At 46.0% G+C, this 23,406-nt stretch overlaps 13 protein-coding genes across 13 annotated transcripts; 7 read left to right on the top strand and 6 right to left on the bottom strand.

Annotated features, from left to right (window-relative positions):
- Position 1: 1 nt before the first annotated feature.
- L203_104611 (uncharacterized protein) lies at positions 2–1,778 on the top strand (the record flags this gene model as incomplete). Its single annotated transcript, XM_066213991.1, has 4 exons — positions 2–332; positions 376–975; positions 1,032–1,096; positions 1,251–1,778. The coding sequence occupies 4 exons, from the start codon at positions 2–4 to the stop codon at positions 1,776–1,778; spliced, it is 1,524 nt and encodes a 507-aa protein (XP_066070088.1).
- A 637-nt stretch (positions 1,779–2,415) lies between these two features.
- On the top strand, positions 2,416–4,135 carry L203_104612 (uncharacterized protein; the record flags this gene model as incomplete). The annotated part of the gene is made up of 3 exons (XM_066213992.1): positions 2,416–2,560; positions 2,989–3,011; positions 3,062–4,135. 3 exons carry the CDS (start codon positions 2,416–2,418, stop codon positions 4,133–4,135), a joined length of 1,242 nt encoding a protein of 413 aa, XP_066070089.1.
- Positions 4,136–4,317: 182 nt separating this feature from the next.
- Positions 4,318–5,232, bottom strand: L203_104613 (uncharacterized protein; the record flags this gene model as incomplete). The annotated part of the gene is made up of 6 exons (XM_066213993.1): positions 4,318–4,636; positions 4,680–4,782; positions 4,829–4,906; positions 4,948–5,040; positions 5,091–5,147; positions 5,199–5,232. The coding sequence occupies 6 exons, from the start codon at positions 5,230–5,232 to the stop codon at positions 4,318–4,320; spliced, it is 684 nt and encodes a 227-aa protein (XP_066070090.1).
- A 226-nt stretch (positions 5,233–5,458) lies between these two features.
- On the top strand, positions 5,459–5,719 carry L203_104614 (uncharacterized protein; the record flags this gene model as incomplete). Its single annotated transcript, XM_066213994.1, has 1 exon — positions 5,459–5,719. One exon carries the CDS (start codon positions 5,459–5,461, stop codon positions 5,717–5,719), a length of 261 nt encoding a protein of 86 aa, XP_066070091.1.
- Positions 5,720–6,152: 433 nt separating this feature from the next.
- Positions 6,153–7,185, top strand: L203_104615 (uncharacterized protein; the record flags this gene model as incomplete). Its single annotated transcript, XM_066213995.1, has 5 exons — positions 6,153–6,429; positions 6,481–6,549; positions 6,598–7,010; positions 7,072–7,106; positions 7,161–7,185. 5 exons carry the CDS (start codon positions 6,153–6,155, stop codon positions 7,183–7,185), a joined length of 819 nt encoding a protein of 272 aa, XP_066070092.1.
- Positions 7,186–7,189: 4 nt separating this feature from the next.
- Positions 7,190–9,012, bottom strand: L203_104616 (uncharacterized protein; the record flags this gene model as incomplete). Its single annotated transcript, XM_066213996.1, has 8 exons — positions 7,190–7,330; positions 7,379–7,507; positions 7,568–7,820; positions 7,866–8,235; positions 8,280–8,469; positions 8,602–8,799; positions 8,853–8,915; positions 8,962–9,012. The coding sequence occupies 8 exons, from the start codon at positions 9,010–9,012 to the stop codon at positions 7,190–7,192; spliced, it is 1,395 nt and encodes a 464-aa protein (XP_066070093.1).
- Positions 9,013–10,010: 998 nt separating this feature from the next.
- On the top strand, positions 10,011–11,834 carry L203_104617 (uncharacterized protein; the record flags this gene model as incomplete). The annotated part of the gene is made up of 3 exons (XM_066213997.1): positions 10,011–10,366; positions 10,413–10,863; positions 10,911–11,834. The coding sequence occupies 3 exons, from the start codon at positions 10,011–10,013 to the stop codon at positions 11,832–11,834; spliced, it is 1,731 nt and encodes a 576-aa protein (XP_066070094.1).
- Positions 11,835–12,182: 348 nt separating this feature from the next.
- Positions 12,183–13,430, bottom strand: L203_104618 (uncharacterized protein; the record flags this gene model as incomplete). Its single annotated transcript, XM_066213998.1, has 2 exons — positions 12,183–13,079; positions 13,140–13,430. The coding sequence occupies 2 exons, from the start codon at positions 13,428–13,430 to the stop codon at positions 12,183–12,185; spliced, it is 1,188 nt and encodes a 395-aa protein (XP_066070095.1).
- Positions 13,431–14,196: 766 nt separating this feature from the next.
- On the bottom strand, positions 14,197–15,353 carry L203_104619 (uncharacterized protein; the record flags this gene model as incomplete). Its single annotated transcript, XM_066213999.1, has 9 exons — positions 14,197–14,236; positions 14,298–14,398; positions 14,448–14,479; positions 14,538–14,682; positions 14,743–14,840; positions 14,930–15,008; positions 15,061–15,069; positions 15,120–15,176; positions 15,240–15,353. 9 exons carry the CDS (start codon positions 15,351–15,353, stop codon positions 14,197–14,199), a joined length of 675 nt encoding a protein of 224 aa, XP_066070096.1.
- A 1,006-nt stretch (positions 15,354–16,359) lies between these two features.
- On the top strand, positions 16,360–18,884 carry L203_104620 (protein transporter SEC23; the record flags this gene model as incomplete). Its single annotated transcript, XM_066214000.1, has 6 exons — positions 16,360–16,393; positions 16,441–16,615; positions 16,663–16,933; positions 16,984–17,715; positions 17,765–18,342; positions 18,389–18,884. 6 exons carry the CDS (start codon positions 16,360–16,362, stop codon positions 18,882–18,884), a joined length of 2,286 nt encoding a protein of 761 aa, XP_066070097.1.
- Positions 18,885–18,994: 110 nt separating this feature from the next.
- L203_104621 (uncharacterized protein) lies at positions 18,995–19,683 on the bottom strand (the record flags this gene model as incomplete). Its single annotated transcript, XM_066214001.1, has 3 exons — positions 18,995–19,318; positions 19,374–19,522; positions 19,605–19,683. 3 exons carry the CDS (start codon positions 19,681–19,683, stop codon positions 18,995–18,997), a joined length of 552 nt encoding a protein of 183 aa, XP_066070098.1.
- A 226-nt stretch (positions 19,684–19,909) lies between these two features.
- Positions 19,910–20,733, top strand: L203_104622 (DNA replication complex GINS protein PSF3; the record flags this gene model as incomplete). The annotated part of the gene is made up of 6 exons (XM_066214002.1): positions 19,910–19,957; positions 20,006–20,074; positions 20,124–20,182; positions 20,237–20,426; positions 20,475–20,607; positions 20,666–20,733. 6 exons carry the CDS (start codon positions 19,910–19,912, stop codon positions 20,731–20,733), a joined length of 567 nt encoding a protein of 188 aa, XP_066070099.1.
- Positions 20,734–21,651: 918 nt separating this feature from the next.
- Positions 21,652–23,396, bottom strand: L203_104623 (uncharacterized protein; the record flags this gene model as incomplete). Its single annotated transcript, XM_066214003.1, has 3 exons — positions 21,652–22,474; positions 22,526–22,726; positions 22,774–23,396. The coding sequence occupies 3 exons, from the start codon at positions 23,394–23,396 to the stop codon at positions 21,652–21,654; spliced, it is 1,647 nt and encodes a 548-aa protein (XP_066070100.1).
- Positions 23,397–23,406: the final 10 nt, after the last annotated feature.

Raw genomic sequence — 23,406 nt, forward strand, 5'->3', positions numbered from 1 at the left:
GATGTCAGGGACTTTAATCTCTTCGCTCGTCTGGGTGCCCAGAGGTCGTGCCTCTCAGCGGCCAAAAAGGTATCAGTTGGACGATGCAGAGATTGAACGAGTGGGCAAACTGGGTGGGCCTGATGTACTAGAAAAACTCAAGGATGAGATGGCAGGCTTGGAAAGAGGCGACGGGGATAAGGATGACGAGGAGGATTGGGAAGATGAGGTGGAAGGAGAGGATGGGGATGAAGAGGAGGATGAACAAATGCAAGAAGATAAACAGGTTGACCCGACAGACCTTTCTGCGTTCAAAATGGACGAGTATGATGAGGAAGAATCCAAAGGCGTTGGTGTGTTGCCTGTCTTTTCGTATGCGTTGGCTGACAAGAGTAGCTATGGGAGCGTTTGCCAATGTCAAAGGGTTAACTTTTTACCGTGACAATGAACAAGATCCATATATTACTCTTCAAGAAGACGACGGTGAAATCGAGCAGGAAGAGCTCTCGCTGCTCTCTACAGACTCTATCATCATCTCCGCCCGGACGACTTCTGATCTCTCTTCTCTTGATTTCCACGTGTACGCTGATGCAGATGAGAATCTCTACGCACACCATGATCTTTTGCTCCCTGCGTTTCCATTATGTGTCGAATGGATGGATTTCTCGCCTGGTCCTGACGCGAATGGCGCTGCATCCGAAAAGACTGGCAACTTTGTCGCTGTTGGCTCATTTGATCCGAGTATAGAAATATGGGATGCTGATCTTGTCGACGGTCTCTACCCCTGTGCGATCCTCGGTCCCTCGCCATCGCTTGAGAAACCGGAAGCTAAGCCGCTTGGCACGGGTAAAAAGAAGAAGAAGCAGATGGTGCAGCCTACTGCCAATGCCGAGCACCACGTCCAGCCTGTTCTCTCGCTCTCTTGGACACCCAACCACCGTAACTTGCTGTTATCTGGGTCTGCCGACGGCACCATCAGGCTGTGGGATCTCTCGCGTGAGTCACCAATGCCAGCAACAAGAAGTTGGGACAACATTCACGGTGGAGAAAAGGTGCAGTCTGTCGAGTGGAACAAGAGCACGACTGGCGACTTGGACAAGGTGTGCCTGTCAGCAGGGTATGACAGGACTGTCAAAGTGTGGGATGGCAGAGCGGTAGATGAGGCGATTGGCGTGCAAGTCGGGAGCGATGTGGAGTGTATCCGATGGGATCCGTGGGATCCATATTCTTTCTTTGTGAGTTGAGTGTGTCGCCTATTGCTGACTATGCAGGTATCGCTTGAGAACGGCTTAATCCTCTCTTTTGACTCTCGAACATTGTCATCTTCCAAACCTCCGCTACCATCGACCACCTCATCCGGATTCCTCACCACTGCGCAACCAAAATACACTCTTTCGGCACACGACGGCCCAGCGTCCGCCCTCGACATTAACCCTCACATCCGAGGGTGCATCCTCACAGCTGGAATGGACAAGACTGTCAAAATTTGGAATGTCCAGGATGAAGAGACGGAGGGCGTGGTGGGTATGAAGCGACAGATCACCCTCGCTACCAGCCGCGATCTAGGCCTTGGCAAGGTTTTTACCGCCCGTTGGTCCCCTGATGCAGAGACACCGTTGACGCTGGCCGCTGCTGGCTCCAAAGCGAGTTTGCAGGTGTGGGATGCAGCCTCCAACCCTGGGGCAAGGAAGGCCTTTGGTGATAGGCTCAGGAAGCATGGACGAGAGCTGGCAGAGGTCAAGAAGGGAGGCGGTATCGTCCAGGTAGACGGAGACGAGGAGGATTCTGAAAGCGAATAGATGTTTTATGGCTTGCTGTGTAGGGTGTGGTGTGGACGAAAGGACTGGGCGTTGCATCGTTGCTACAAAAGTATAAAAACTGTTTTTTCTATTTCTTTGCATTCGTTCATATCACCAACTCCAAAAAAGAAATAAAAATCATTCGCGTTGAAGACGGTCCGTGCACATCGCTACATACCGCTCGAGAATGACTCCCACAACAAGAGTAGTCGCCGTTCCTAGCTACAAAACGTAATTACGATATTCGCCCGTAATTAAGCAATAAATAAACAAAAATCGGCCGGATCGACTAACAGGCATCGGAGGATGGGGCGTAGGTATACAACGGAGCCAAACGAGACGTGTCCGGACAAACACCGGGTCCTGCCAGCACGTACGCGTTGCCATACGCGTCGCTCCCAACTTTTCATCTCCAGCTCTCTTTCTCTTCTTTTCTCATCTTTCCATTCCACCGTTTCTTCCCAGTATCGCCTCTCGTCTTCTCCTGACCGCTAGCCACAGCTTTTTGCACAGCTACACAGCCAAAAGGTATACTTGTATGACACCACCTATGTGAAGCGGACACCGCGTCCGCTTACGGACATTCATCCGTACACAAACAATCCCCTTGCATTCTACAGATGTGCCCTCCTTTACGATGCGTTCACTAGGAAGAGTAGGAGAGGAGAGATGGAGGCAGAAGAGAGAGAGGAGAGGGAGAAAGGCAGAGGAGGGAGAAACACATCCAATAGGGTGTATACAAGCGTACGGAGGTGGCGTCTGGTTGACACAAACCCTCCAACGTGAGAGTCCTGCTGGAGGAGATGCTCTGTTTTGCTGCTGCTCCTTCTCACTCTATGGCTGTGATAGCTATACTCTATAGTTTATTCACTGTTGTAACCATTCTGTTACTTTTCTTATCATTCACGACAACGACTCTATTCATATTCGGAGAACCACGACTGGACGCTTTATTTGGTTCCTCCGAAAAACAGATCCGTGCGAGAGTTTATCTGCGTGTTCCTATGCCGGTCCCTGGAAATTGCCCTTTTCGTCCTGGGTGCACAGATCGTTTCTGTTTCTGCTGACTCTGTTTTTTTTTCTGTCGCCATCTGCCATAAAAAAAAAACATGCGCGTCGGGCCACAACCATTTTCCTTTTACATCTCTTCTTTCTCTTTTACATTTCCATCCAGTTTTGGTTGAAACATAAGGCAAGCATCGAGTAAAAGCGTCGAGAATCAATATTGTCATTGTGAGTGGAAGAGAGGTAGTCATAACTTGAAATCGGCGCTGACTTTTTAGGCAATGTCAAGCACATTCACATCACCACCAAGAAGAGCACCTAAACCATCCATGTCGTCTCCCAAAAACCTCGGTCGTCACATTGCCATGAAGGAGCCATCGCAGTACGGCCTGTTTACGCTCTGCGAGATGCCAGAGGTGGAAGATCCGTTTGTCGCGGGAGGCAACGACTCCATGACAGACGCAGATCTGACTCTTATCCAGACACCCGAAGCCAGTCTAGAGAGACGTCTGTCGTGGTCGAGCAACGACAGCAGCAACGGCGTGATCACTCCTCTCCTGACCCAAAACGAGGATCCATTTCTGAGCTGGTCCAACTCTGACGACTACGAGATGAGCCGTGTCAACCCACAACCTGTGTTTGCTCCACTTGCAAAATCGCTCGTCCGTTCTCGACGGGCTCCTCCACCGCTTACTCTCACCACTCGCTTCTCGCTTCCTCCTTCGGCGTCCGCGACTCCCGTCCTCAGTGCTCTTAGCGCTACGAGCACGACTGCCGATTCCGAGATTCTAACGCCACTCAGTGCCGTTGTCACAGGCACTCGTCTCATGCCTGCCCTTCCTATCGTCTCTCCCGGTGAATGGACGTCAAGAGTCCGAGCCTCGTTCCCTTCACCGTCCACACCGACCAAGACGAATAGACGTCGAGCAGACGTTGACATTGTATCTGCCCTCGACGACATCTTTACGTCGTACCGCGATGATCTTGATGTCTTTGCCTGTTGCTCCTCTGACGAGGGCTCCGACTCTGAGTCTGGACCTGTCCGCCCTACGCGTTCGCCTCGTTCTCCTACTTTTACCTTCGATCCGTACACCCCAGAGCGCAGGACGAAGCGATCGTCTGTTCCATATGCCCCTCGGAAACCCTCAAGGGCTCATCCCCATTCCCAGTTACCTCCCTCTGGAAACGATGCCAGTGGGTTAAAAGGAGACCACTCGTTCCTGCACCATCTCTCCAAGAGCAGGACACCTCCTAGTGCCAAATGGCCTGTCAAGCGTGTCTTGGCTGGAAGTCTCAACTGCAAGATATCTGGTGGCATGCCCGAGGAGTGGCGGTTTGGCCAGATGATTTGAGGGTATTGTAACCCGCAAAGTATTCTTGTTACGAGTTGTACGACTTTATCTCTACCATAATCAAACAGGTGGTGACTGGACATTGATCTTGTGCCTATTTGTTTATACTCTTGTACATTCTTGTTTTCATAATCAGGACTCTATGAACTAGTCTTGCCTCTTGGTCTTCAACCACAATGCATCTAGGGTTGAAATTCGTAACCTCCGACTCTGTCCACAACATCCATTTCATACTCACTCAACACCTTGCCATCCAGTCCCGGATATGTCAGTTTTACCGCCATCTTTTCTCCCGCCTTTACCTCTCCCACACCCTTCGGAGTACCCGTCAACAACAAATCGCCCTCTTCGAGTTTCATGATGGATGACACAAAAGAAATAAGGTGGGGGATATCAAAGATCATATCAGATGTTACGCCAGACTGCTTGACGATGTCGTTGATAGACAAGTGCAGACCCACGCAGAGTGGGTCGAGTATCAAGTGTTTTGGAATGAACGGCCTACGCCTTGTCAGCCAAATGGCAACGATAAGAAGATACCCACCCAACAGGGTTAAACGTATCAAATCCCTTCGCGGCTGACCACGGCAGACCTTGGGCTCTGACTTTATCCTGTATGTTTCGAGCTGTCAAATCGACCGCGAGCGCTGAATAGGTCGTTTTAGCAAAGCACGCAAGTGGTACAACACTTACTGTATCCCGCAACATGGTCAAGCGCGCAAGACTGAGGAATGTCCCTGCCGTCTTTTCCAATCACGACACCCAGCTCCACTACCCATATCAGTCTTTCCAAGCCAAGATCCATCACATACCTTCATAATGAGCTACAACGCCTCGAGGGATCTCAATGGGTCCTGACCCAGGAAGGAGGAAAGAAGACGTAGGTTTGAGAAAGAAAAATGGTTCTGTCGAGTCGTCATAAGTTCAAGGTTGCAAAAGTAGGGTGATGGCTTACCCTTAGGAATGGCATTACCCAGCTCCTTTGCGTGATCCGCATAGTTGCGGCCTATAGCTACAATCTACGCCGTTTATCAGCCAAAATCGAGCGTTTTGAGCCAGAAACTTTCCTTTCGACTTGCTTTAATAAAGTTGGACATGATGGATGATAAATGTAAAAGAACAATTCATAATCGGTTATATATTTAGGGTATTCATTTGGGGTAACCAATTCTGCTGCCCAAGAGGCGGAAGCAAATATTGTACGTAAAGATTCACCAGATCCGGTAATTTTCGGGATGTACAGATGAACAGCTGATCCCGCCTGTTTGTTTATAACACCTTGTTGTACATTTATATTTCTTCTCTCAGAGATCAGCTACAGACATGCAGAAAGCATCAGCAAGCTCAGCTCAGCCAGCCAACTCGAGCAGTAACCCTAGACCGCCACCACACCGCCGCGCTGCAGAGATTTCAGCCGCTCCTTCGCTCCCATCTTATCCTCAAGCTTCTGGTATGTCAATGGGTCCTCATGCTTCTACTCAGCCAGAACCGGCCCAAATACCAGCCAGGACACAACCAACTGCTTCGTTGAACCCCCCAGGGCCGTCGATTTTGGCTCGACGTCTGGAAGGAGTGGGACAATGACACTACAGTTGACTCAGAGGACGGACCACTTTAAGATGCCGATATGGGAAGTATTTGGCAATGCCATATTCGATTTTTCATATTAAACGTTGGCGGTCACTGTACCTGGGCATACTGTTAAATTACTATGCAGTTGGCTGGTTTGTAATTAGAGATATGAAGAAACGCAGCAAGTATAAATTCAAGACGATTGAGATGAGCACCATGTATGCAGTGTCTTCACAGCTGAGATTTGATCCCGCAGATGATCACGTGACTTTTCTCAAGAGGGTAGTCAATTCTGATGTACAATGTGCAATTGGACAGGTTTAGAATTGGCTACCCTAAATGAATACCCTAAATTAACACCTGTTTCTTCCACGTCATCATTTTCTATCATGCCTTTTGAATGGAAATATTGCAACCTATTTTTTATTACAAGTTGTCAAACATAATGTCTTTTTCGACAAAAGCCATTCAAACGACTCTACAACCCATACTCACGCCTGTCCACTCCTCCTTTCCCTTTCCACTCATCGATGTTTACGTCGCGATGCGTTTATCTCTTATAGCCGACTGGATGGCTAGAGGGGTATTTGACCCTCCATCATTGGTAGTTGGAGTCAAGGAAAAGCACAAGAGCAAGGATCGCAATGGAAAACGACGGGCAGGAGTTTTGCAAGAAGTTGTTGGCATTATGGTTGTCGTCTTTGGCGGTGAAACGTTTCTCGGTTAGTCACTTGAACAGATCGAGGAAGAAGTTGACGGTGCCGGAATGGTAGCATTGTGTACAGGCTCTACACCCTCTTGGTTGGTCAACCCCAACTATGCTCTTCTCTTTGGGCTTGCTCGTGAGTCTCCGCGTTGAGTCAATGACCAAGTCTGATTCAAGTCGACAGATGTCATTCAAACACGTACCCCTCTCCGCGCTTTCCTTCCCTCCAGGCCATCCCTTGCCCTTGAGCTGGGGTTAGCAATTCCGGACGCTATCAGTCGTACACTTCTCCTCACCAAGTTCTCTATCCTTCCCTTGCTTCATCCCACCTCTCCACATGCACTTCCAGCGACACCAAGTAGCTTGATACTCGTTCCCTTCATACTTGCTGTACCGTTTGCCTCGCTGATCTTTTCTACCACCTCGTTCTTTGCTCCTTCGCCAACTTTTACGACACCACTGGAATTACGTCCGGAGGGGTGGCAGTATGTCGATTCATGGGCACCCATCGTCATTCCCGTCCTATTTCTCGCATTGATAGGGCCGGTACAAGGATGGCCATGGGGATTGGAGATGGAGGAAGGTGAGAGTGTGGTGGTTTGCATGATAATACTAAGCGCAATTTTCTTGTTGAGAGCGCTGTACAATTTCGGTGAAGATATATGGGGAACAAAAAAGCGAAAAGTCGAATGAGTGAGGTATAGAACCATAGAGATACACCAAAAGTTGACTAATTGTATATTACAGAAAAATAGGCAGCCATGATATCTAATCCATTAAAGTTTGGCTCGCTCTTTCCCGTTATCCCTCAACAATCTCTCAGCCTCTTTTTTCACCTGTTCCGCCCTCTGCTGCAGTTCCTCTACCCTTTGTAACTCCCGTTTACCAATTTGCTGGATATGAACCTCGTCCGGACCCTATTATAAGTTAGTGAAGTTGGTTATACCAATCGCAAAGACACCTGCGTCGGCATAGCGAAGGGTACGCAATTGAGCGTACCACGAAGCAAGTGGAGAATCTTGTGAAAGACCTTGTGCACCATAAACTTGCATTGCTCGGTCTACGATTTGAAGAGCCATTGTGGGCACTGTAAACTGTTCCACGTTTGAGCCTCTATCGCCTAGTCTACACTTTTGTGACAAGGCAGAGCTTACCTTGGCTATCCCAATATCCTGCAACGCACCTTTGGCGCCTACCATATCGATCCGTCTAGCTGCGGCCAATACCAACAATCTTGACTGATCAAGCTGTGCTCGGGAATGAGCAATATCAGCCAGGACTGTGCCATGTTCTCGCAAAAGTTTGCCAAAAGTTTTACGGCTCGGATCGGATACACGTAAAAGTAGGAGGTCTAGTGCGCGAGAGGCGATACCGAGGGATCGCATACAGTGGTGTAGTCTTCCTGGGCTACAAATTGTTGGCTGAAAAGCGCGGTTTTCGACAAGGACATACCCAAGTCGAGCCTGAAGCATTTCAAACCCTCTCCCTAAACCCTCTTTTCCACCCACGACACTCTCAACAGCATCAATCTCGACATTGTCATAGACGACTTCGCAGTGTCCCTCGGGAGCATCGTCGTAACCAAAGATCATCATTGGTCGTATCACTCTCACACCTCGCTGTTTAGGATTCACCAAAAGGAGCGAGTGACGCTTGTATGGTGAAGGGTTCTTGGGGTCAGTAATGGCAACGACAATGTGGATTTTGGTGCGGGGGTCACCTGCACCAGATATCCACCATTTGTGGCCAGACAAGGCGTATTTTGATGGAGATGAGAGGGTTGCAATAGTGTTGTGTAGATTGGTAGCGTCAGAAGACGCCGCTGTATACATGTATCAATCGGGTAGTAGAATGGGAGAAACATACTGCCATATTCCGTCATAGCAAAACTGCTTCGGATTTCCCCTTTGAGTAAGGGTACTAGATACTTTTCTTTCTGCTCAAAGGTTCCAAAACGAGCCAACACTTCCATATTGCCTGTATCGGGAGCAGAACAATTGGTAGCTTGAGGTGCAAGATGAATTGAGCGGCCCATGATCTCTGCCATGATGGCGTACTGCACATCGAGTCAGTTATCTCCATGTTTCGCTTCAACTTTGGGGTAGTCCTCTCAAGTAGGCAAAGCCCAACAATAATTAGTCGACGCATCCTCAAACTCGACCAATACCCCAGAGACAAAACTACCTACTTCCAAATTGGAAACATTACCTCCTTCTCCACCCGCCATACCTTGAAAGTCATCCCCGCTCAGCCACACGTTCCACAGTCCAAGCACCTTTGCCTTATTCTTGAGTTTTTCGAGAACAGGTGGAACAGTACTCCATCGGGTCGAAGGGTCTGTAGACAGTTGAGCGTGGTACAATTTTTCAGATGGAATAGCATCGTTCTAGAAGTTCGATTGGTCAGTCAGCTTAACGTTTTTATAGCAATCATACCTACCTCTACAAAGTCAATAAGAGTCGTAAGAATTTCTCTTCCTCGACGACTAAACAGCGGCTCAACCTTTGCCATAGTATCAGCTCGGCCCAGAACCAATGGATAGTCTTACAAGGGCCCAAGTGCCAGCAGGAATGTATCGAGTTACAGGATGATCAGCCATGGCTGTTGAGAATGATTTTAAAAAGACAACATTTTGTAAATGTAGACGCAACTAATTCACTCGGACAAGTCGTATTGCCGGTAAAGGAGGAACAAATAAATTCCAGGTCTTTCGTTATCTTATCGGATCCTGCGATAAGGTTGAAGAGTTTCAACAGCAAAGTTTAAAAGGCTATCTCATTTATGGGTTTCACAATTGCAACACTTGGTCATACCCAATGCCCGATTCGCCATTCATTCATCATCCATCTCTACTGTTCCGACCAAATCCCGTATGCATAGAGATATCTAGAGAATCTATCCATATCTATAATGTATTTGTGCCTTGGCAGATCACCTCTGCAGCCTGTTGAGACGTCTCAGGTCATTATTACGCTTCATTGATCCATGTAGTCATCATTTTCCATCATACCACCTCGTCGCCTCCCATTACAACCTTACCAGTATAATACAATCAGCAGAAACCAATGGTATAAGCTGAGCTTAACATATGTTACGTAACCGCCACAAACTACCAAACTCCAACGCATTACATCCTTTTCTCTGCCAGCTCAAAATCTCTTGGCCGCTTACGTAACTTTCTAATCCAATAACCGTGCAAAAACCTACAGCCATCCTCCGAAAAAAAATTCAAATTCAGCCGATGAAACCATCCTTTGAGCTCCTTTTATAGGTAAACTGGATGTAGCGTGGATTATATTGTAGGTGAGAGCGGCGATCTCCGCTTTGAGCTTGTTGTGCGCCTATCAAGTCGTATGCATGCCAAAAATCTCTGCTGATTGCGTGCGCCTAACCACGCGCCACCCATGCCCAGTCCGAAACGTTTCCAGAGGTGGAGTAGACGGATAAATATAGGATCCGGTAAATGCCGATCAGGCACGGAATATCTCCCCAAAAATTCGACATGGACTTGCAGTGGGTAGCAAGAGAAAAAGAGTATATATAATGTGCAAAGATTGAGTGGTTCTTTGCTTTTGCCACTCGTCGGTCGTTTGCAAAATGTCATCAGTCGTACTTCCTATGACGCCTCCGCAACAAAAGAATGAGAGGGAGCTCGTTTATCGACGTCCCCAACCGCTTGACCTCTCACCACCACTTACCCCCGACCAGGAAAAACGAGACGGTCTTGACAAAATGGAGCCGGTGGACCCGACAACACTTCCCTCTGATAGGAATATTCCTGACAACTATGTCAGCTACACCATTGCTCATCAAAAATATCTTCCACCTGTCACTTGGAAGAATTTGATCTGGAACATTCAGTGGATCTCTTTTCTTGTCCTTACTGTCACTCCTTCTATTGCCATCTATGGCATGTACACCACTGCATGGAATACTAAAACTGCAGTCTGGAGGTGAGTGGGCTTTTCTTTGTGCTGGTCGTATGCTGACTACATGTAGCGTGATTTACTACTTTTTCACTGGTCTTGGTATCACTGCAGGATACCACCGTCTCTGGGCCCATCGAGCCTACAATGCCTCTATACCTCTTCAATTCTTTCTTGCTCTTGCTGGCGCTGGCGCGGTGGAAGGTTCTATCAAATGGTGGTCTAGAGGTCATCGAGCTCATCACCGATACACCGATACCAAGCTCGACCCTTACTCTGCACACGAGGGCTTTTTCTGGTCCCATGTTGGATGGATGCTGGTGAAGCCGCGAGGAAAGATTGGCGTTGCCGATATTAGCGACTTGTCTAGAAACAAGGTTGTCAAATGGCAGCACAAGAATTATGTCTCATTGATTTTCATCATGGGCTTTTTAATCCCCACAGTTGTTGCCGGCTTGGGTTGGGGGGACTGGAAGGGTGGCTTTTTCTTTGCTGGCGCTGCTAGATTGTGCTTTGTTCATCATGTAAGTGTCCTTTGTTTCATCTATAGCTCAAACTGATGTGTTTCTAGTCTACTTTTTGTGTCAACTCTCTTGCCCATTGGCTTGGCGAACAGCCTTTTGACAACAAGCACACCCCTCGAGACCACTTTATCACCGCTCTCTGTACGATTGGCGAGGGTTACCACAACTTTCACCATCAGTTTCCCCAAGACTTTCGAAACGCCATCAAATGGTTCCAGTACGACCCCACCAAGTGGTTTATCTGGACCATGCACAAGCTTGGGATGGCTTCTCACTTGAAACGTTTCCCAGACAATGAAGTCAAGAAGGGTCAGTATACTATGAAGTTGCAGCTTTTGAGGGAGGAAGCCGACAAGTTGGAATGGCCCAAGTCATCTAACGACCTGCCGGTCATTTCTTGGGACGACTTCAAAGCCGAGGCGAAGGAGCGATCGCTTGTTGTTATCCACGGTTTCATTCACGACTGTTCTTCCTTTATTGAGGACCATCCTGGTGGCGCTCATCTCATCAAGCGAGCTATCGGCACGGACGCTACAACTGCCTTTTTCGGTGGCGTCTATGACCATTCCAATGCTGCTCACAACTTGCTCGCCATGATGCGTGTAGGTATCCTTGATGGTGGTATGGAAGTCGAGCACCTCAAGAGACGCCCGGCCGAGTCTGTCTCTTCGTCCGTCACCAGCTCTCCCGTGTCATCTGCTTCCGCTTCCTCTGTCGACGTTCAGTCCTTGGCCGATGATGATTTCCGTCTTGACCAAACTCAGCTCAATTCCCAGGGACCCAATCCCAAAGCTCCCTTTGGCCAACCTCAAGCACAGATTGCCGATCGGTGGACGTTGAGTGTTCCTCCAAGTGAAAAGTTGAGGATTGTTCCGACTGTTCCAGATATCAGGCCAGGACTTTTAGGCCAAGGTTGGCATTCGGCGCAATTAGTCAACATGACCCAGGCTGAAAAGATTGGAGAAATGTAGAGGGGAATTTGGTGCTTGTTTTTTTTATTGTGATATATCTGGGAATTGGAACACACTCTACATCTTGACGTTTAACAAATCCACTATTACCACCATTCCTGATGGTTGGTTTTCACGCCATTTCTACATTTAACGATTGTTCTTTACATTATGGGTTAGCCATTTCTAAGTGTCTGTATCGAATTAAATAGCTCTTACTCGTACCCAGTACTTGTTGAAAGTCCCGAAAATGTCAAAATGCATAAAAATGATATACTTGTGCTTAAATGTCTAATGCTATTGAATATTATTATTATTTACTTTGGTTCAGGTTGAACTAATGCGTAAACAACTGAGTTTGGATTGTCATTATTCACCCTCTTGTAATATTTTTCGGGCAAGCAAAGCCTCATCAAACCATCCCTTCTCTTCCTCTGTCTCTGGTCCAAAACTCATTTCCTTTTCCCACTCACTCTCCTCGCTCTCTTCGCTCTCCATCTCTTCCTCAGGACCACCTATTTGCTGTGATGAAATGGAAGGTGGGATAGAATGGGTGGCTGCGAGCAAAGTACGGGATAGATTGGATGGGGTTGACAGGATTGAAGATGGATTTCGACGTGCGTCTCGAACCGGATTGTAAGAGGGCGAAGGGGTTGCTTGAGGTAATGGGAGAGGCTGAGATTGAATCGTCGAGCTATGGCTAAGCAGAGGTGGCTCACCAAGTGCATGAGGATGGACGATGGGACGTTCATAAACGGTGAGAGCATCAATTAATGCTGCCACTTCGTTTGTTCCAGCCTGTGCTGATGGTGCTTCATAGAGAGGCTGTTTTGGGTTGGCAACGATCGACTTTTGGAACGTTGAGGAAGCAGGCAACAATGCCTCTTTGCGTCTTGTAGTGGCGGACTTCACAGGCGTGGCTGTCCCAGCTGCTCGTCTAACAGGCTCGTCCATCTTTGAGCCACTCTCCGCTGCCACATCTTCCAACAGCTCTACCTCTTGTACTACTCCTCTTAACCATACTGCCACAGTACTCAGTCGACTCTCCACCCATGTGCCCTGCACCTGGCATTTCTTTGAACAGTATCCTTCGTCTCTGTTTCCTTCTTGAGGCTTGATGGTACGGTTGCGCGTCGAGATGGCAAAACGTCTTGAACTGCTATATGGACGTTGAGGAGGATTGGGACATATCGGATAAGAGCAAAGAGAGTTCAAGTGACGTTCATGCGCAATATCTTGATATTGGGAGGGAGTTAAGTGGTCAACCTGTCTATAGAGTCAGTTTTTCGTTTTGAAGACCTTGGCAGGTTGTATTCATGAACATACAGCTTTCTTAAAAGTCGTCGTATCGACAGTGTGTTCCATAAACTTGTCCATCCACCTTTCTACCCTTCTTTGCAGTTGAGCCTTTTTGATAGCAGCTCGTTTTAAAACTTCATCATCGCTGCAAGGTGATGAACTTGAAGCAGGTAATGAAGAATCAGGTATAGGTTTTGTGTACGGGCCGTCCCGGGTGGCCACAGATAGTCGAACTGGGTTACGAGACGTGTTAGAGGTGCTTGAGGTAATATCTGCTGGAGTGACGGACTTGTTGGATGAAGGTAATGATACTGGCATATTCAAAAGTTGTAAATAACGAAAGAGAAATGTAACCTTTATAATTTGAATTGTAATTATTTTTTACTTTTTCTACTTTTTTGCCATTGATATTCACATCGTAGTTGTGATTCCTTTAACCAGATTGAGATAATAGCACAAGTCCTAGATTGCATGCAGATGTAATATACTATAGTTTGCTAGCAGATTGAGAATGATACAATGCAAAGATACCAATAGTTTGTTGCTTAATTATACATGATGTAGGATGGATGTCTTTTCATACATTATACCAGCCAGATAACTCCCAACATCATGACAAACACCACGCCTGTACTGTCACCAAGCCATTGAGTATCTTTGGGCAAAAACGCTCCTCCGATAACCCCAGCAGCTGCCAAGCTCAATGCTGGTATAGAGGCTTTGTTGCTCAGAGCTATCAAGTTGGATGAACCCATTACAGTTCCATCTGAAGCGATAGCTTTGGTTTATACCCAAGGGTAAGAAGCCACCTCATCATGACTCACAGCGAATGAGGTTTTGAGTTCCGTCTTGTCAACGGAATTTAACTTGTCAATAGATGCTGAACCCGAGAGAGATATTACTCCGTAAAGTGCCCATTGATCAATCTCTGTAGCTCTATTCCAGGAGGTGTATACCTCATATTGATCGTTGTTAGAATTGTGTATAACGAAGATGATGAGCTTGGTCGTAGGATAAGCCGTCCACCGTTGCCGAAGAATACGATATCCTTGGACATTGCCCGCACCAAATTGGACAGAAGAGATCAGTGTGTCGTCAGAGGCATACTCGGAGAAGAATGGCATCTGACCCCATCCGGAAAGGTTGTCAGTCATCCATTGAAAAAGAGGAAGTCGCAAGACCCACCCAACAAGATAATTACTGTTGGATTGCTGTTGTATACTACCTTGACTCTTGGACACAGTCTGATTCCATGGCGAGTAAGTCTGTGCTAGGGCACAGTCATACTACCCATGTCAACATTTGATAACAATCCTCTTGCCATTTTTCCATCACTCTGCCAAGCGGTGGCAGCATTGTCGAATATACTAACTTAGGTATAATTGTTTTTCCACCTAGCGTCGTGTTGCCAATAAAAGGACGCACCATCGCCCATGGCAAAGCTCGAGTTTTTGCTGCCAATGGTCCAGAGAATCTCACCCGTACTTGCAGATATTAGGTACAGGACATGGCAGTAACGAGAAGAGATGAGATAATTGCCTTCAAAGTTTTTCTCAATAAAGTTTATGTGCTAATTCATGTCAGCAGTGTGCGAGGCGATACCAAGAGGCAGGCAACCTATAAAATATACCCAAGGATTAGATTCAGAGATATCTGTTGACCCAGGTTCGTTGTAGCAGCCAATTGGGTTGATATGGTCAATAGACTTCCATGTAAAGATCGTTTCCCCTATACACCATCAGTCACATCTCTAGTCGACACAAATTACTTATCAATAACAACGTCAATTTCTTCAAAAGCGTCATCCAAGATCTAACCGTTCGAGCCATCCGTAGTCGTCACACCCATTGACGACAGATCGCACTGTTCATTGACGTAAATAGTCACCAAGACAGTCTTGTTTGTAATCAGTAAAACTTCACGGAAATCAATTCCAGAGCTAGCAAACGATGATGATCTTTCCAAAAATTAACACAACTTGGCCAGTCTTTCAGCAAACACCCTCACATGTTGGCACTGATTTGGTAACGCTGATCCAGGATTGACGCATTCCCATTCCCATAACTATTGTCGTTAAATTGACTGCTACAAAGTCACAACCACCAGTTGATTCTGATAAGTGCCCACATTCACAGCCATCGTCTCGTTAATGCCAAATTCTGCTCCATGCCATACAACCTCCCCGTCATTAGTATAGATAATTGTTGTTAAATTTTCAACATCTTCCCTTCGAGGCGCCATGAAGATATAGCCTTCTGGAGGATTGCTTGAAGGATAAACATTGATATTCCATTGTGCCCTTTGACCTCTTAGTCTTCAACTATAATCGATAGACCTACGCTGTTCACTTTACAGTCTTGAGCGTCTGTAAGGCGCTGGATCAAGCGCTCCCGAGGCATAATCAGTATTGTTCACATAATGCTTAGCCACTACGACCGACGCAAAGCAGGGCAGCAAGGCTAAGAGCATTCTTCCAAGCGATTAAAGCTTTGTATCGATAGAGCCACCGAGCAATTGTTAATGTAGCAATCGTATTCGTGATCCAGCAAGTACTTTTCTCATGCCCTTGACCATACATTCAGTTCTGGCACGGGTTATCGTTGGCCTCCCTTCATTGACTCTTGAAATGCGTTGGTTTTCTGTCCATCACCTACAAAAGGAATTTTTTTGGAAGAGCCTTGTATTTTTTATTTGTAATTTGTAGTGCTGCAAGATTGGCTTTTTATACGTTGGAGGGGCTTGCAAAAGTTGGAAATTTTCTTGTTGAATACATGAAATTGAATTGTAGATGGCAGAAGAGTAGAATCAAAATATGTAAACTATGGAACACGCGACGATGATTACAATTTCTATCAATTATTACATTACACATAGATGGGGAGTAATTAGAGTTTATAATGGGTAATTCATATTTGATACACGGAATGATATAGAAATTGTATAGAATGGACAGTACAAGGTAAGACTGTATCCCACCTTGTCCCTATATCTCGTTCTTATTGACTATACATTCTCACTGCTATTTGCTTTACCATCGAGATAGTTCTTATGAGAATTGCTATTGAAACTACTATAGCAATTACAAAACAATCGTTATAGTAATTACAATTATTATCAACTTGTAAATAGATAAGGGATAGAATACAAGATAAATTTGGTTCCGTTCAAGTGCCACACTTCCACCTCATCACAAGCTACATTTCTATCTATTCGCTCTTTCTCATTTCTACAATTATATAAAGACGAAATGAACGGATTTGAGGACGTGGAAGACAAAGATGGTAGGTCAACCTCGCCGCCAGGATATTCAGAGCTCATGCGGCATTAGGCGTTAGGCTATCCTGGAACACTTGGCCTTCCAGTAGGATAGAGGCAACTCGAACGGTAGTTCCCATCTCTGCTCTCTATACTCCGTTGAAGGAGCGCGAAGACCTCCCGCCAGTCATGTATGAACCTGTGACATGCAAAGGTGCATCTTGTAAAGCTATCCTCAACCCGTATTGGTGTGTCAGCCTTTGCAACTTCGTATGAGAGCTGACGTTGGATGCAGCCAGATTGATATTCGAGGCAAGATGTGGATTTGTCCTTTCTGCCTCCAGAGGAATCCTTTCCCTCCCCACTACCATCAGGATCTCTCTCCTACGTCGCTTCCTCCTGAACTTCAGCCCAAATTTACCACCATTGAGTATACCCTCTCTCGCCCTGCCCAAATCCCACCCATCTTTCTTTATGTCGTAGATACGTGTGTTGACGAGGATGAACTCAATGCACTGAAAGAAACATTAGTGGTTAGCTTGAGTCTGTTGCCACCAAACGCGTTGGTTGGTTTGATTACATACGGCACCATGGTACGTCGTATTTTGTCTGTCAGTCACCAACAAGATCACAGGCCATGGTTCATGAAATTGCATACGCCGACTGCCCCAAAGCCTATGTATTCCGCGGTGCCAAGGACTACACTTCCAAGCAAATTTCCGACATGCTTGGACTCAACCCTTCTGAGCGACCTATGCAGCCTATGCGACCTGGTCAACCTATGCCCGCTCCTGCCGCTTCCAAGTTCCTCATGCCGGTTCAAGCTTGCGAATTTCAACTCACCAACATTTTGGAGCAACTTCAGCGCGACCCTTGGCCTGTAGACCAAGACAGAAGGCCTCTGAGGTGTACTGGTGTCGCCTTGAACGTGGCAGTCTCTTTACTCGAATCTGCATTCCCCAACACCGGCGCTAGGATTATGCTCTTTGCAGGTGGTCCCGCTACGGATGGTCCTGGTCTTGTCGTTGCCCCTGAACTTCGTGAGCCTATTAGATCTCACCACGATATCGATCGAGATAGCGCCAAACATTTTAAACGTGCCACCAAGTTTTACGAAGCCCTTTCTAAGCGAGCTTCTGTCAATGGGCACGCTATCGACATTTACGCGGGCTGTTTGGATCAAGTGGGGTTACTAGAGATGAAGAGCTTGCCAAACGCTACAAATGGTTTCATGGTAATTTCTGATTCGTTCATAACGGCCATCTTTAAGCAAAGCTTCTTGAGGACATTTGCAAAAGATGAACAAGGTTTCCTTAAAATGGGCTTCAACGCGACATTTGACGTTCTTGTATGATGACATTTACGCATTGTGTGGCTCTTACTAATGTCGAGAGTAGACTACAAAAGAGATCAAGATCTCCGGTGTCATTGGCCACGTCATTTCTGCCAACAAAAAATCTGCCAGTGTTGGTGAAACGGACATTGGTGTTGGCCATACCTCTGCCTGGAAAGTCTGCTCTCTTACGCCTAAGAGCACCCTCGCTGCGTACTTTGAGGTAGTTACTCCTGCTGGCCAGGCTTTAGCACCGAATCAATCGGGCTTGATTCAGTTTGTGACTCATTATCAGCATGCATCGGGACAGTACCGTCTCAGAGTAACCACTCTGTCTCGGAATTTCCAAGAAGGCGGACATCCTTCTATTGCCGCGTCATTCGACCAGGAAGCTGCTGCCGTGCTCATGGCTCGTATCGCTGTCTTCAAGGCAGAGATTGATGATTCACCAGATGTTTTGAGATGGCTGGATAGGATGTTGATTAGATTATGTCAAAAATTCGCAGATTATAGAAAGGAAGATCCTACAAGTTTCCAACTCGGCCCCAATTTCTCAATCTATCCTCAATTCATGTTTCACTTGCGAAGGAGTCAATTCTTACAAGTATTTAACAACTCACCTGATGAGACTGCATTCTACCGGTACGTATTTGGATTAGAAAAGGAGTTTTACCAACGAACGGTTTAGTCATGTCTTGAACGACGCGGATGTTAACAACTCTCTTATCATGATTCAACCTACGCTCATGTCTTACGGTTTTGATTCGGAACCTCATCCTGTCCTCCTTGACTCTGTTTCTATCCGACCTGACGTTATTCTCCTCCTTGATACCTTTTTCCACATTCTCATCTTCCATGGTGAGACAATTGCTCAATGGCGCAAGGCCAACTATCAAGAACAAGAGGACTATGCCAACTTTAAAGAGTTGCTCGAGTGTCCAGTGACGGATGCCCAAGAGCTTTTAGAAGACCGATTGCCTATCCCTCGTTACGTCGTTTGTGATCAAGGTGGAAGTCAAGCAAGGTTTTTGCTTTCGAAACTAAATCCGTCTACCACGCATATGAGTGGAAGTAATTATGGAGCAGGACCTGCCAGTGGGCAGGCCATCTTTACTGATGATGTTAGCTTGCAGGTCTTTATGGAACATTTGAAGAGATTGGCTGTGGGCGCTTCTACCAGCTGAGAGGTTACAATAGGGATAAAAGTTTTACATATGTCATTCTTTTTGCCATTTGAAATGTTTTTGAAAAAGTCATATATTTTACGGAGTCAAAGAGCAATAATGCATGATGCCTAGGCAGGAGCTTTTGATTCTTGTTCTGCTGTTCCTGCCGATTCTTCTCCACTGCGCATCTGATACATCTTTTCCATAGCTTGCCACCACTTTCTCCTCTGCTCCATGATAACCCACTGTTTTTCCTCTCCACTCAATTGCGAATATTGTTTGCTAAATTTTGTGAAATCCTTTCTTGATAGAGGAACTTCAGGCTTTGATTGTTGTGCATTGGGAGAAAATGAAGGCAAACGAGGGCGCAACGGGCTACCGGGAGCAAAGGGATTGAAGAATGTCTTGTGATGAGGATCGGATTCATCTCGTGTAGCGACATATGGCTTCAGCTGTTTTCAAACAAGTCAGAATATTCTTAAATTTCATGAAAGACACATAGCGGACTTCGGTATTCATCAAAGCATCATTTCCTGGGCCAATGAATACTCTAACTTTGTCGTCCAATAGCCTATACTTTGCTTTTCCTCTAACAACATGTACACCAGGTGCGCCTGTTCGATGACCGCCTCCGGGTACTCTTGCTTGACCCGTGCCTATATTAAGAGATGGTTGTCAGCTGATATATCATCAAGAGGATGGTGGGTCGAAGAAAGAGGGGAAGTATGGATAGCAGACCTTTATAAAAATCTTTGTTGCCTCTTTTTCCTGTGAGTGGGATGCGAGATGCTCCAGCAAGAATTGATGTTGGTCTCATGGTGTGTTTCGCTTAAGAATCTGATTTTGTTGAAAAGGAGAAAACAATGAAAAAGTAGTTAATTTATAAGATTAAAGTAAATGATAAAAGCTGAATATAACATTCGCTTAATTATTTAGGCACGCTAGACGCTAGTGAATAGGCATGCGAGACGCGTTCATAATTGCGCGTCATTCATTTCTCTTTATCATTTTATGTTTTATATTAAAAATATAATCAAAAAAGGATGGAAGACGATTATTTTTCCATTACATCTATCTTGGCGGATAATCAGGTATGCGTGCAGATCTCTCATGGCCGTTTCTAACACCGCATTGTTCAGAAATTATCCTGTACATTCACACTTGATGTTGACGGGCTTGGTTATCTGGAAGGGGGCAGCGAAGACAATGTGTGATGGATCGCCAAGCGCGATGGAACCATGCTAATAATTTGTTGAGATACGTGAGGGGACAAAGATAGAGCTGCCTTTTTGGCTAGCCGGTACTTTGAGCATCAAGTTTGTCTTTTATATTAGGTGGCTACAATTCAGTTTTAATTCTTGCCTTTTTAGTCAATTTACAACATTCACACTGCCTGTTCCGTTTTCTCATAGAGTACGATCAGCTCTGATTGCTTCGCCCATAGCTGTCAAGCTTTCAAATCTTGTGGGAGGGAATGGATGGTGGTATCGGTTGGGTAAGAGGTTGGCCGAGATTCTTGAAGAAGCTCAAGCGGTCAATATCCGAGATATGATGCGAGGGGTTTGTAAAACTCTCCAGATGCTGCGGGCAGTTTTGATCGAATTATAGGCCTTTACTGGAAGATTGCCCACTCTGTATGATCTAGCTGCTCATCATGCCACAGCAGACCACACTTTACCAGAAATCAGTACCAGTAAAGGAGAAACGTTTAGAGATGGAATGGAAGGCGATGAAAGAGGACGCAAGTGTTGCAACCGGTTAAGCCACCGATAGGTTGAGAACTAACGGTTTTCTCTTAGTATTTGCTGTTGGACAAGATTCCGGACGGTTATACAAATCGTGGTATGACAGTAAGAAGAGTAGATAAGGTGTGAGCTAAAAGTGAGTGGTTTTGCAATTATCCTGCTAATAAGTATGCGCAGCAATAGCTATACCATTGTCATTTATTGTTGTATTATTATCACTCTGAAAACTTGTGCCAAGCTTGCACATTGTAAATGCATCCTGCCAAAAGCAGGCCTTGCTGTTGACCTTGTTGTTCTCCTGTGGATGGTAATAGTCTATGCTGCTTGTTACAGGCCCTAGTCGTACATGTTACAGAGCCAAGCTTCTCTATTATATCCACAGTAAACGGCTTTTATAACCCATCTCACCCCCTCAGCAAACTTTGGTCCAACGACAATTTGATTCCGCTTTATCTCATATGTCAACGTTTTTTTATTGAATTCCTTCATCTTTAACAGAATGTTCCAAAAACAATAAACAGCCATATTACTTCTTACCTCAAAATGCCTTCTCGTTTTCAAGACAAACAGCCTCTCAAAACTCTTGCTGCTGCTTCTAAATCTTGTGCCGCCCAGGTCTGTATTCAACTTCTTAAGTCATTCAACAGTCTCTATACCGGCCTGCGAGGAGCAAGGGAAATGTAAACAAGACTGAGCTAATAGTGATTGAAACAGTCACTAGCGTACGGTCAATGTATCGGTAAATCATATACAGATGTGTCTAAAGATATGTGCAAAAAGGAATTCCAAGCTTTCAAAGACTGTGTACAAGTGAGTCTGCCAAACCAATCAAGTTCAGCATGCTGAAGCGAAAACTCAGAAAGTTATAGGGAGGAGATGGTAGAAACGAAGAACAAGAGAAAGAATGTCGAATGATCCACAAACACTCTGTTGTAGGCATTAAATGTCATCTACATGCAATCTATCATCAAAATGTCTTGGTGTAGCGATGCCAGGCCCAGCTAATTCGCTTTACATTCCCTTGCACAGTTATGTCCTAATTACTCTCCCTCTTCTTGCCAAGCGACTTGTTTTCTCCCCCATTTTCCTTCCTGCCTTTTCTTGACTATCTCCCATTCACATCTGATAAACACCCACATCCATCTCCGCAACAGTTCTAATATCTCCATCAAGAAAACTCCACTCTCAATTTCACTGATGGTGTGCAAATGGCTCGACAATTTGAGAGACCAAGTAAATCGAAGCACAAGGTCAATGAGAGTGAAAATATGATAGACTGTGGGATCGGGAAGGAGAAGAGTTGAACGAAGACCAAAAGCAAAGAAGGACTTTGAAGACGAGGAAGATCTTTGAGGACTAAGGATTGAGGAAGCTTGTGGTGTACTATGGGATGATGAAGGAGTAGGACAAGGTGAACGCTGATGACTGATCTGATTTTGTGTACCCAACACTCTCTTGATCCGTTCAACCCATCCTTCTCGCCGTCTACCACCAGGACTGATGAGATACAATCCACCTTCTCTACGGTTAGGAAACCATGTGTCAATCTCCCACAATGTCAGTCCCCAATCCATCATGACATCCCACCAGAAACTGTACAAGGAGTTGACACAGACGGCAAGTAGCCACAGCCTAAACAACCTATGCTGACCATACCATCTGTCGTGATGTTTGCTAAGTTCTTGAACAGTGACGCCTTTCTGAAGAGCGATATCGGTAATGACAGTTTTCTGAGCGGCTGATAGAAAGATTACCGGAAAAGCCGAAAAATACTTGAGAGCATTTGCAAGCGGCCGTGGAGAGGACCACGAAGATTGATAGTATTCCAATAGACATTGCCGAAAACGTAATAAATATGGTAAGCTACATGGCTATCAGCATGGTCCATGGTCGATATCCTCCAAGAGAACACACCTGACCATAAACAAAGTAATGTACTTTGACCAGCCATGCTGGCTCACCCGGCCTTGAGTCACACCGCCAAACCATATCTGAGATGTAGATACCCACAAGTCTCCCAAAACTTTGGCAAAAGACGTCAGGATATCAGCGAGAATAACATCAGAAAAATAGATAGGGTCATGAAGTCTGGGTAACAATATTCTCTTCATTGCTCTGCTCTCTTAAATTAGTAGAGCACTTTCTTGTAAAGGACGACGCACCGCCTGAAACTGGCTCGTTCTCTCTCACCAACGCCTCTCCATGGCACAACAGCAGCCCCCAAGATACCGAGCCCGGCCAAACCAGGTATAGCCCTCCATCGTTCCATGGCTTCCTCCTCGCCAGCTGTGATTATCCTAAACAGAGCCCACGCTCCGCCTACCCAGGCAGTGTAAAGTAGCAAGAGCTTGTACATGCCAACGTGAAGCTTGTTGGAGGGTGGTCTGGTTATGAGTGTTGGATCTGGATGTATGGGCGTGACTGGCATGTCGTTGGCATTGCCAGTATCTGGGTTTATTAACGCGGAAGATGCAGATTGAATAGGTGGAGACGGATGAATACCATACTCCATCCTCCCTTTACCCATCCCATCTTCATTCAATCCACCTCCTTCTTCATCTCCCTCACCACTTGTATTATCTCTCAGATCTAGTACCCAGCTCATGTCTAGTCCTAGCCAGCCCATTACTTGTAAGTTTATTGTCCATAATAGTATTGCCAGTCCCACCAAGAAGAATACTCTGAACGGAAGTGGGAAGGAGACCGAGAAGGAGGGGAGGGTGATATGGTTGTGAGGGTCTGACGGGTCCGGAAAAGAGACTGACGGGGGGGAATCGATATCCATATCCGAATGG

Source organism: Cryptococcus depauperatus, chromosome 5 (genome assembly GCF_001720195.1).
Source record: "Cryptococcus depauperatus CBS 7841 chromosome 5, complete sequence".
Classification (NCBI taxonomy): Eukaryota; Fungi; Basidiomycota; class Tremellomycetes; order Tremellales; family Cryptococcaceae; genus Cryptococcus; species Cryptococcus depauperatus.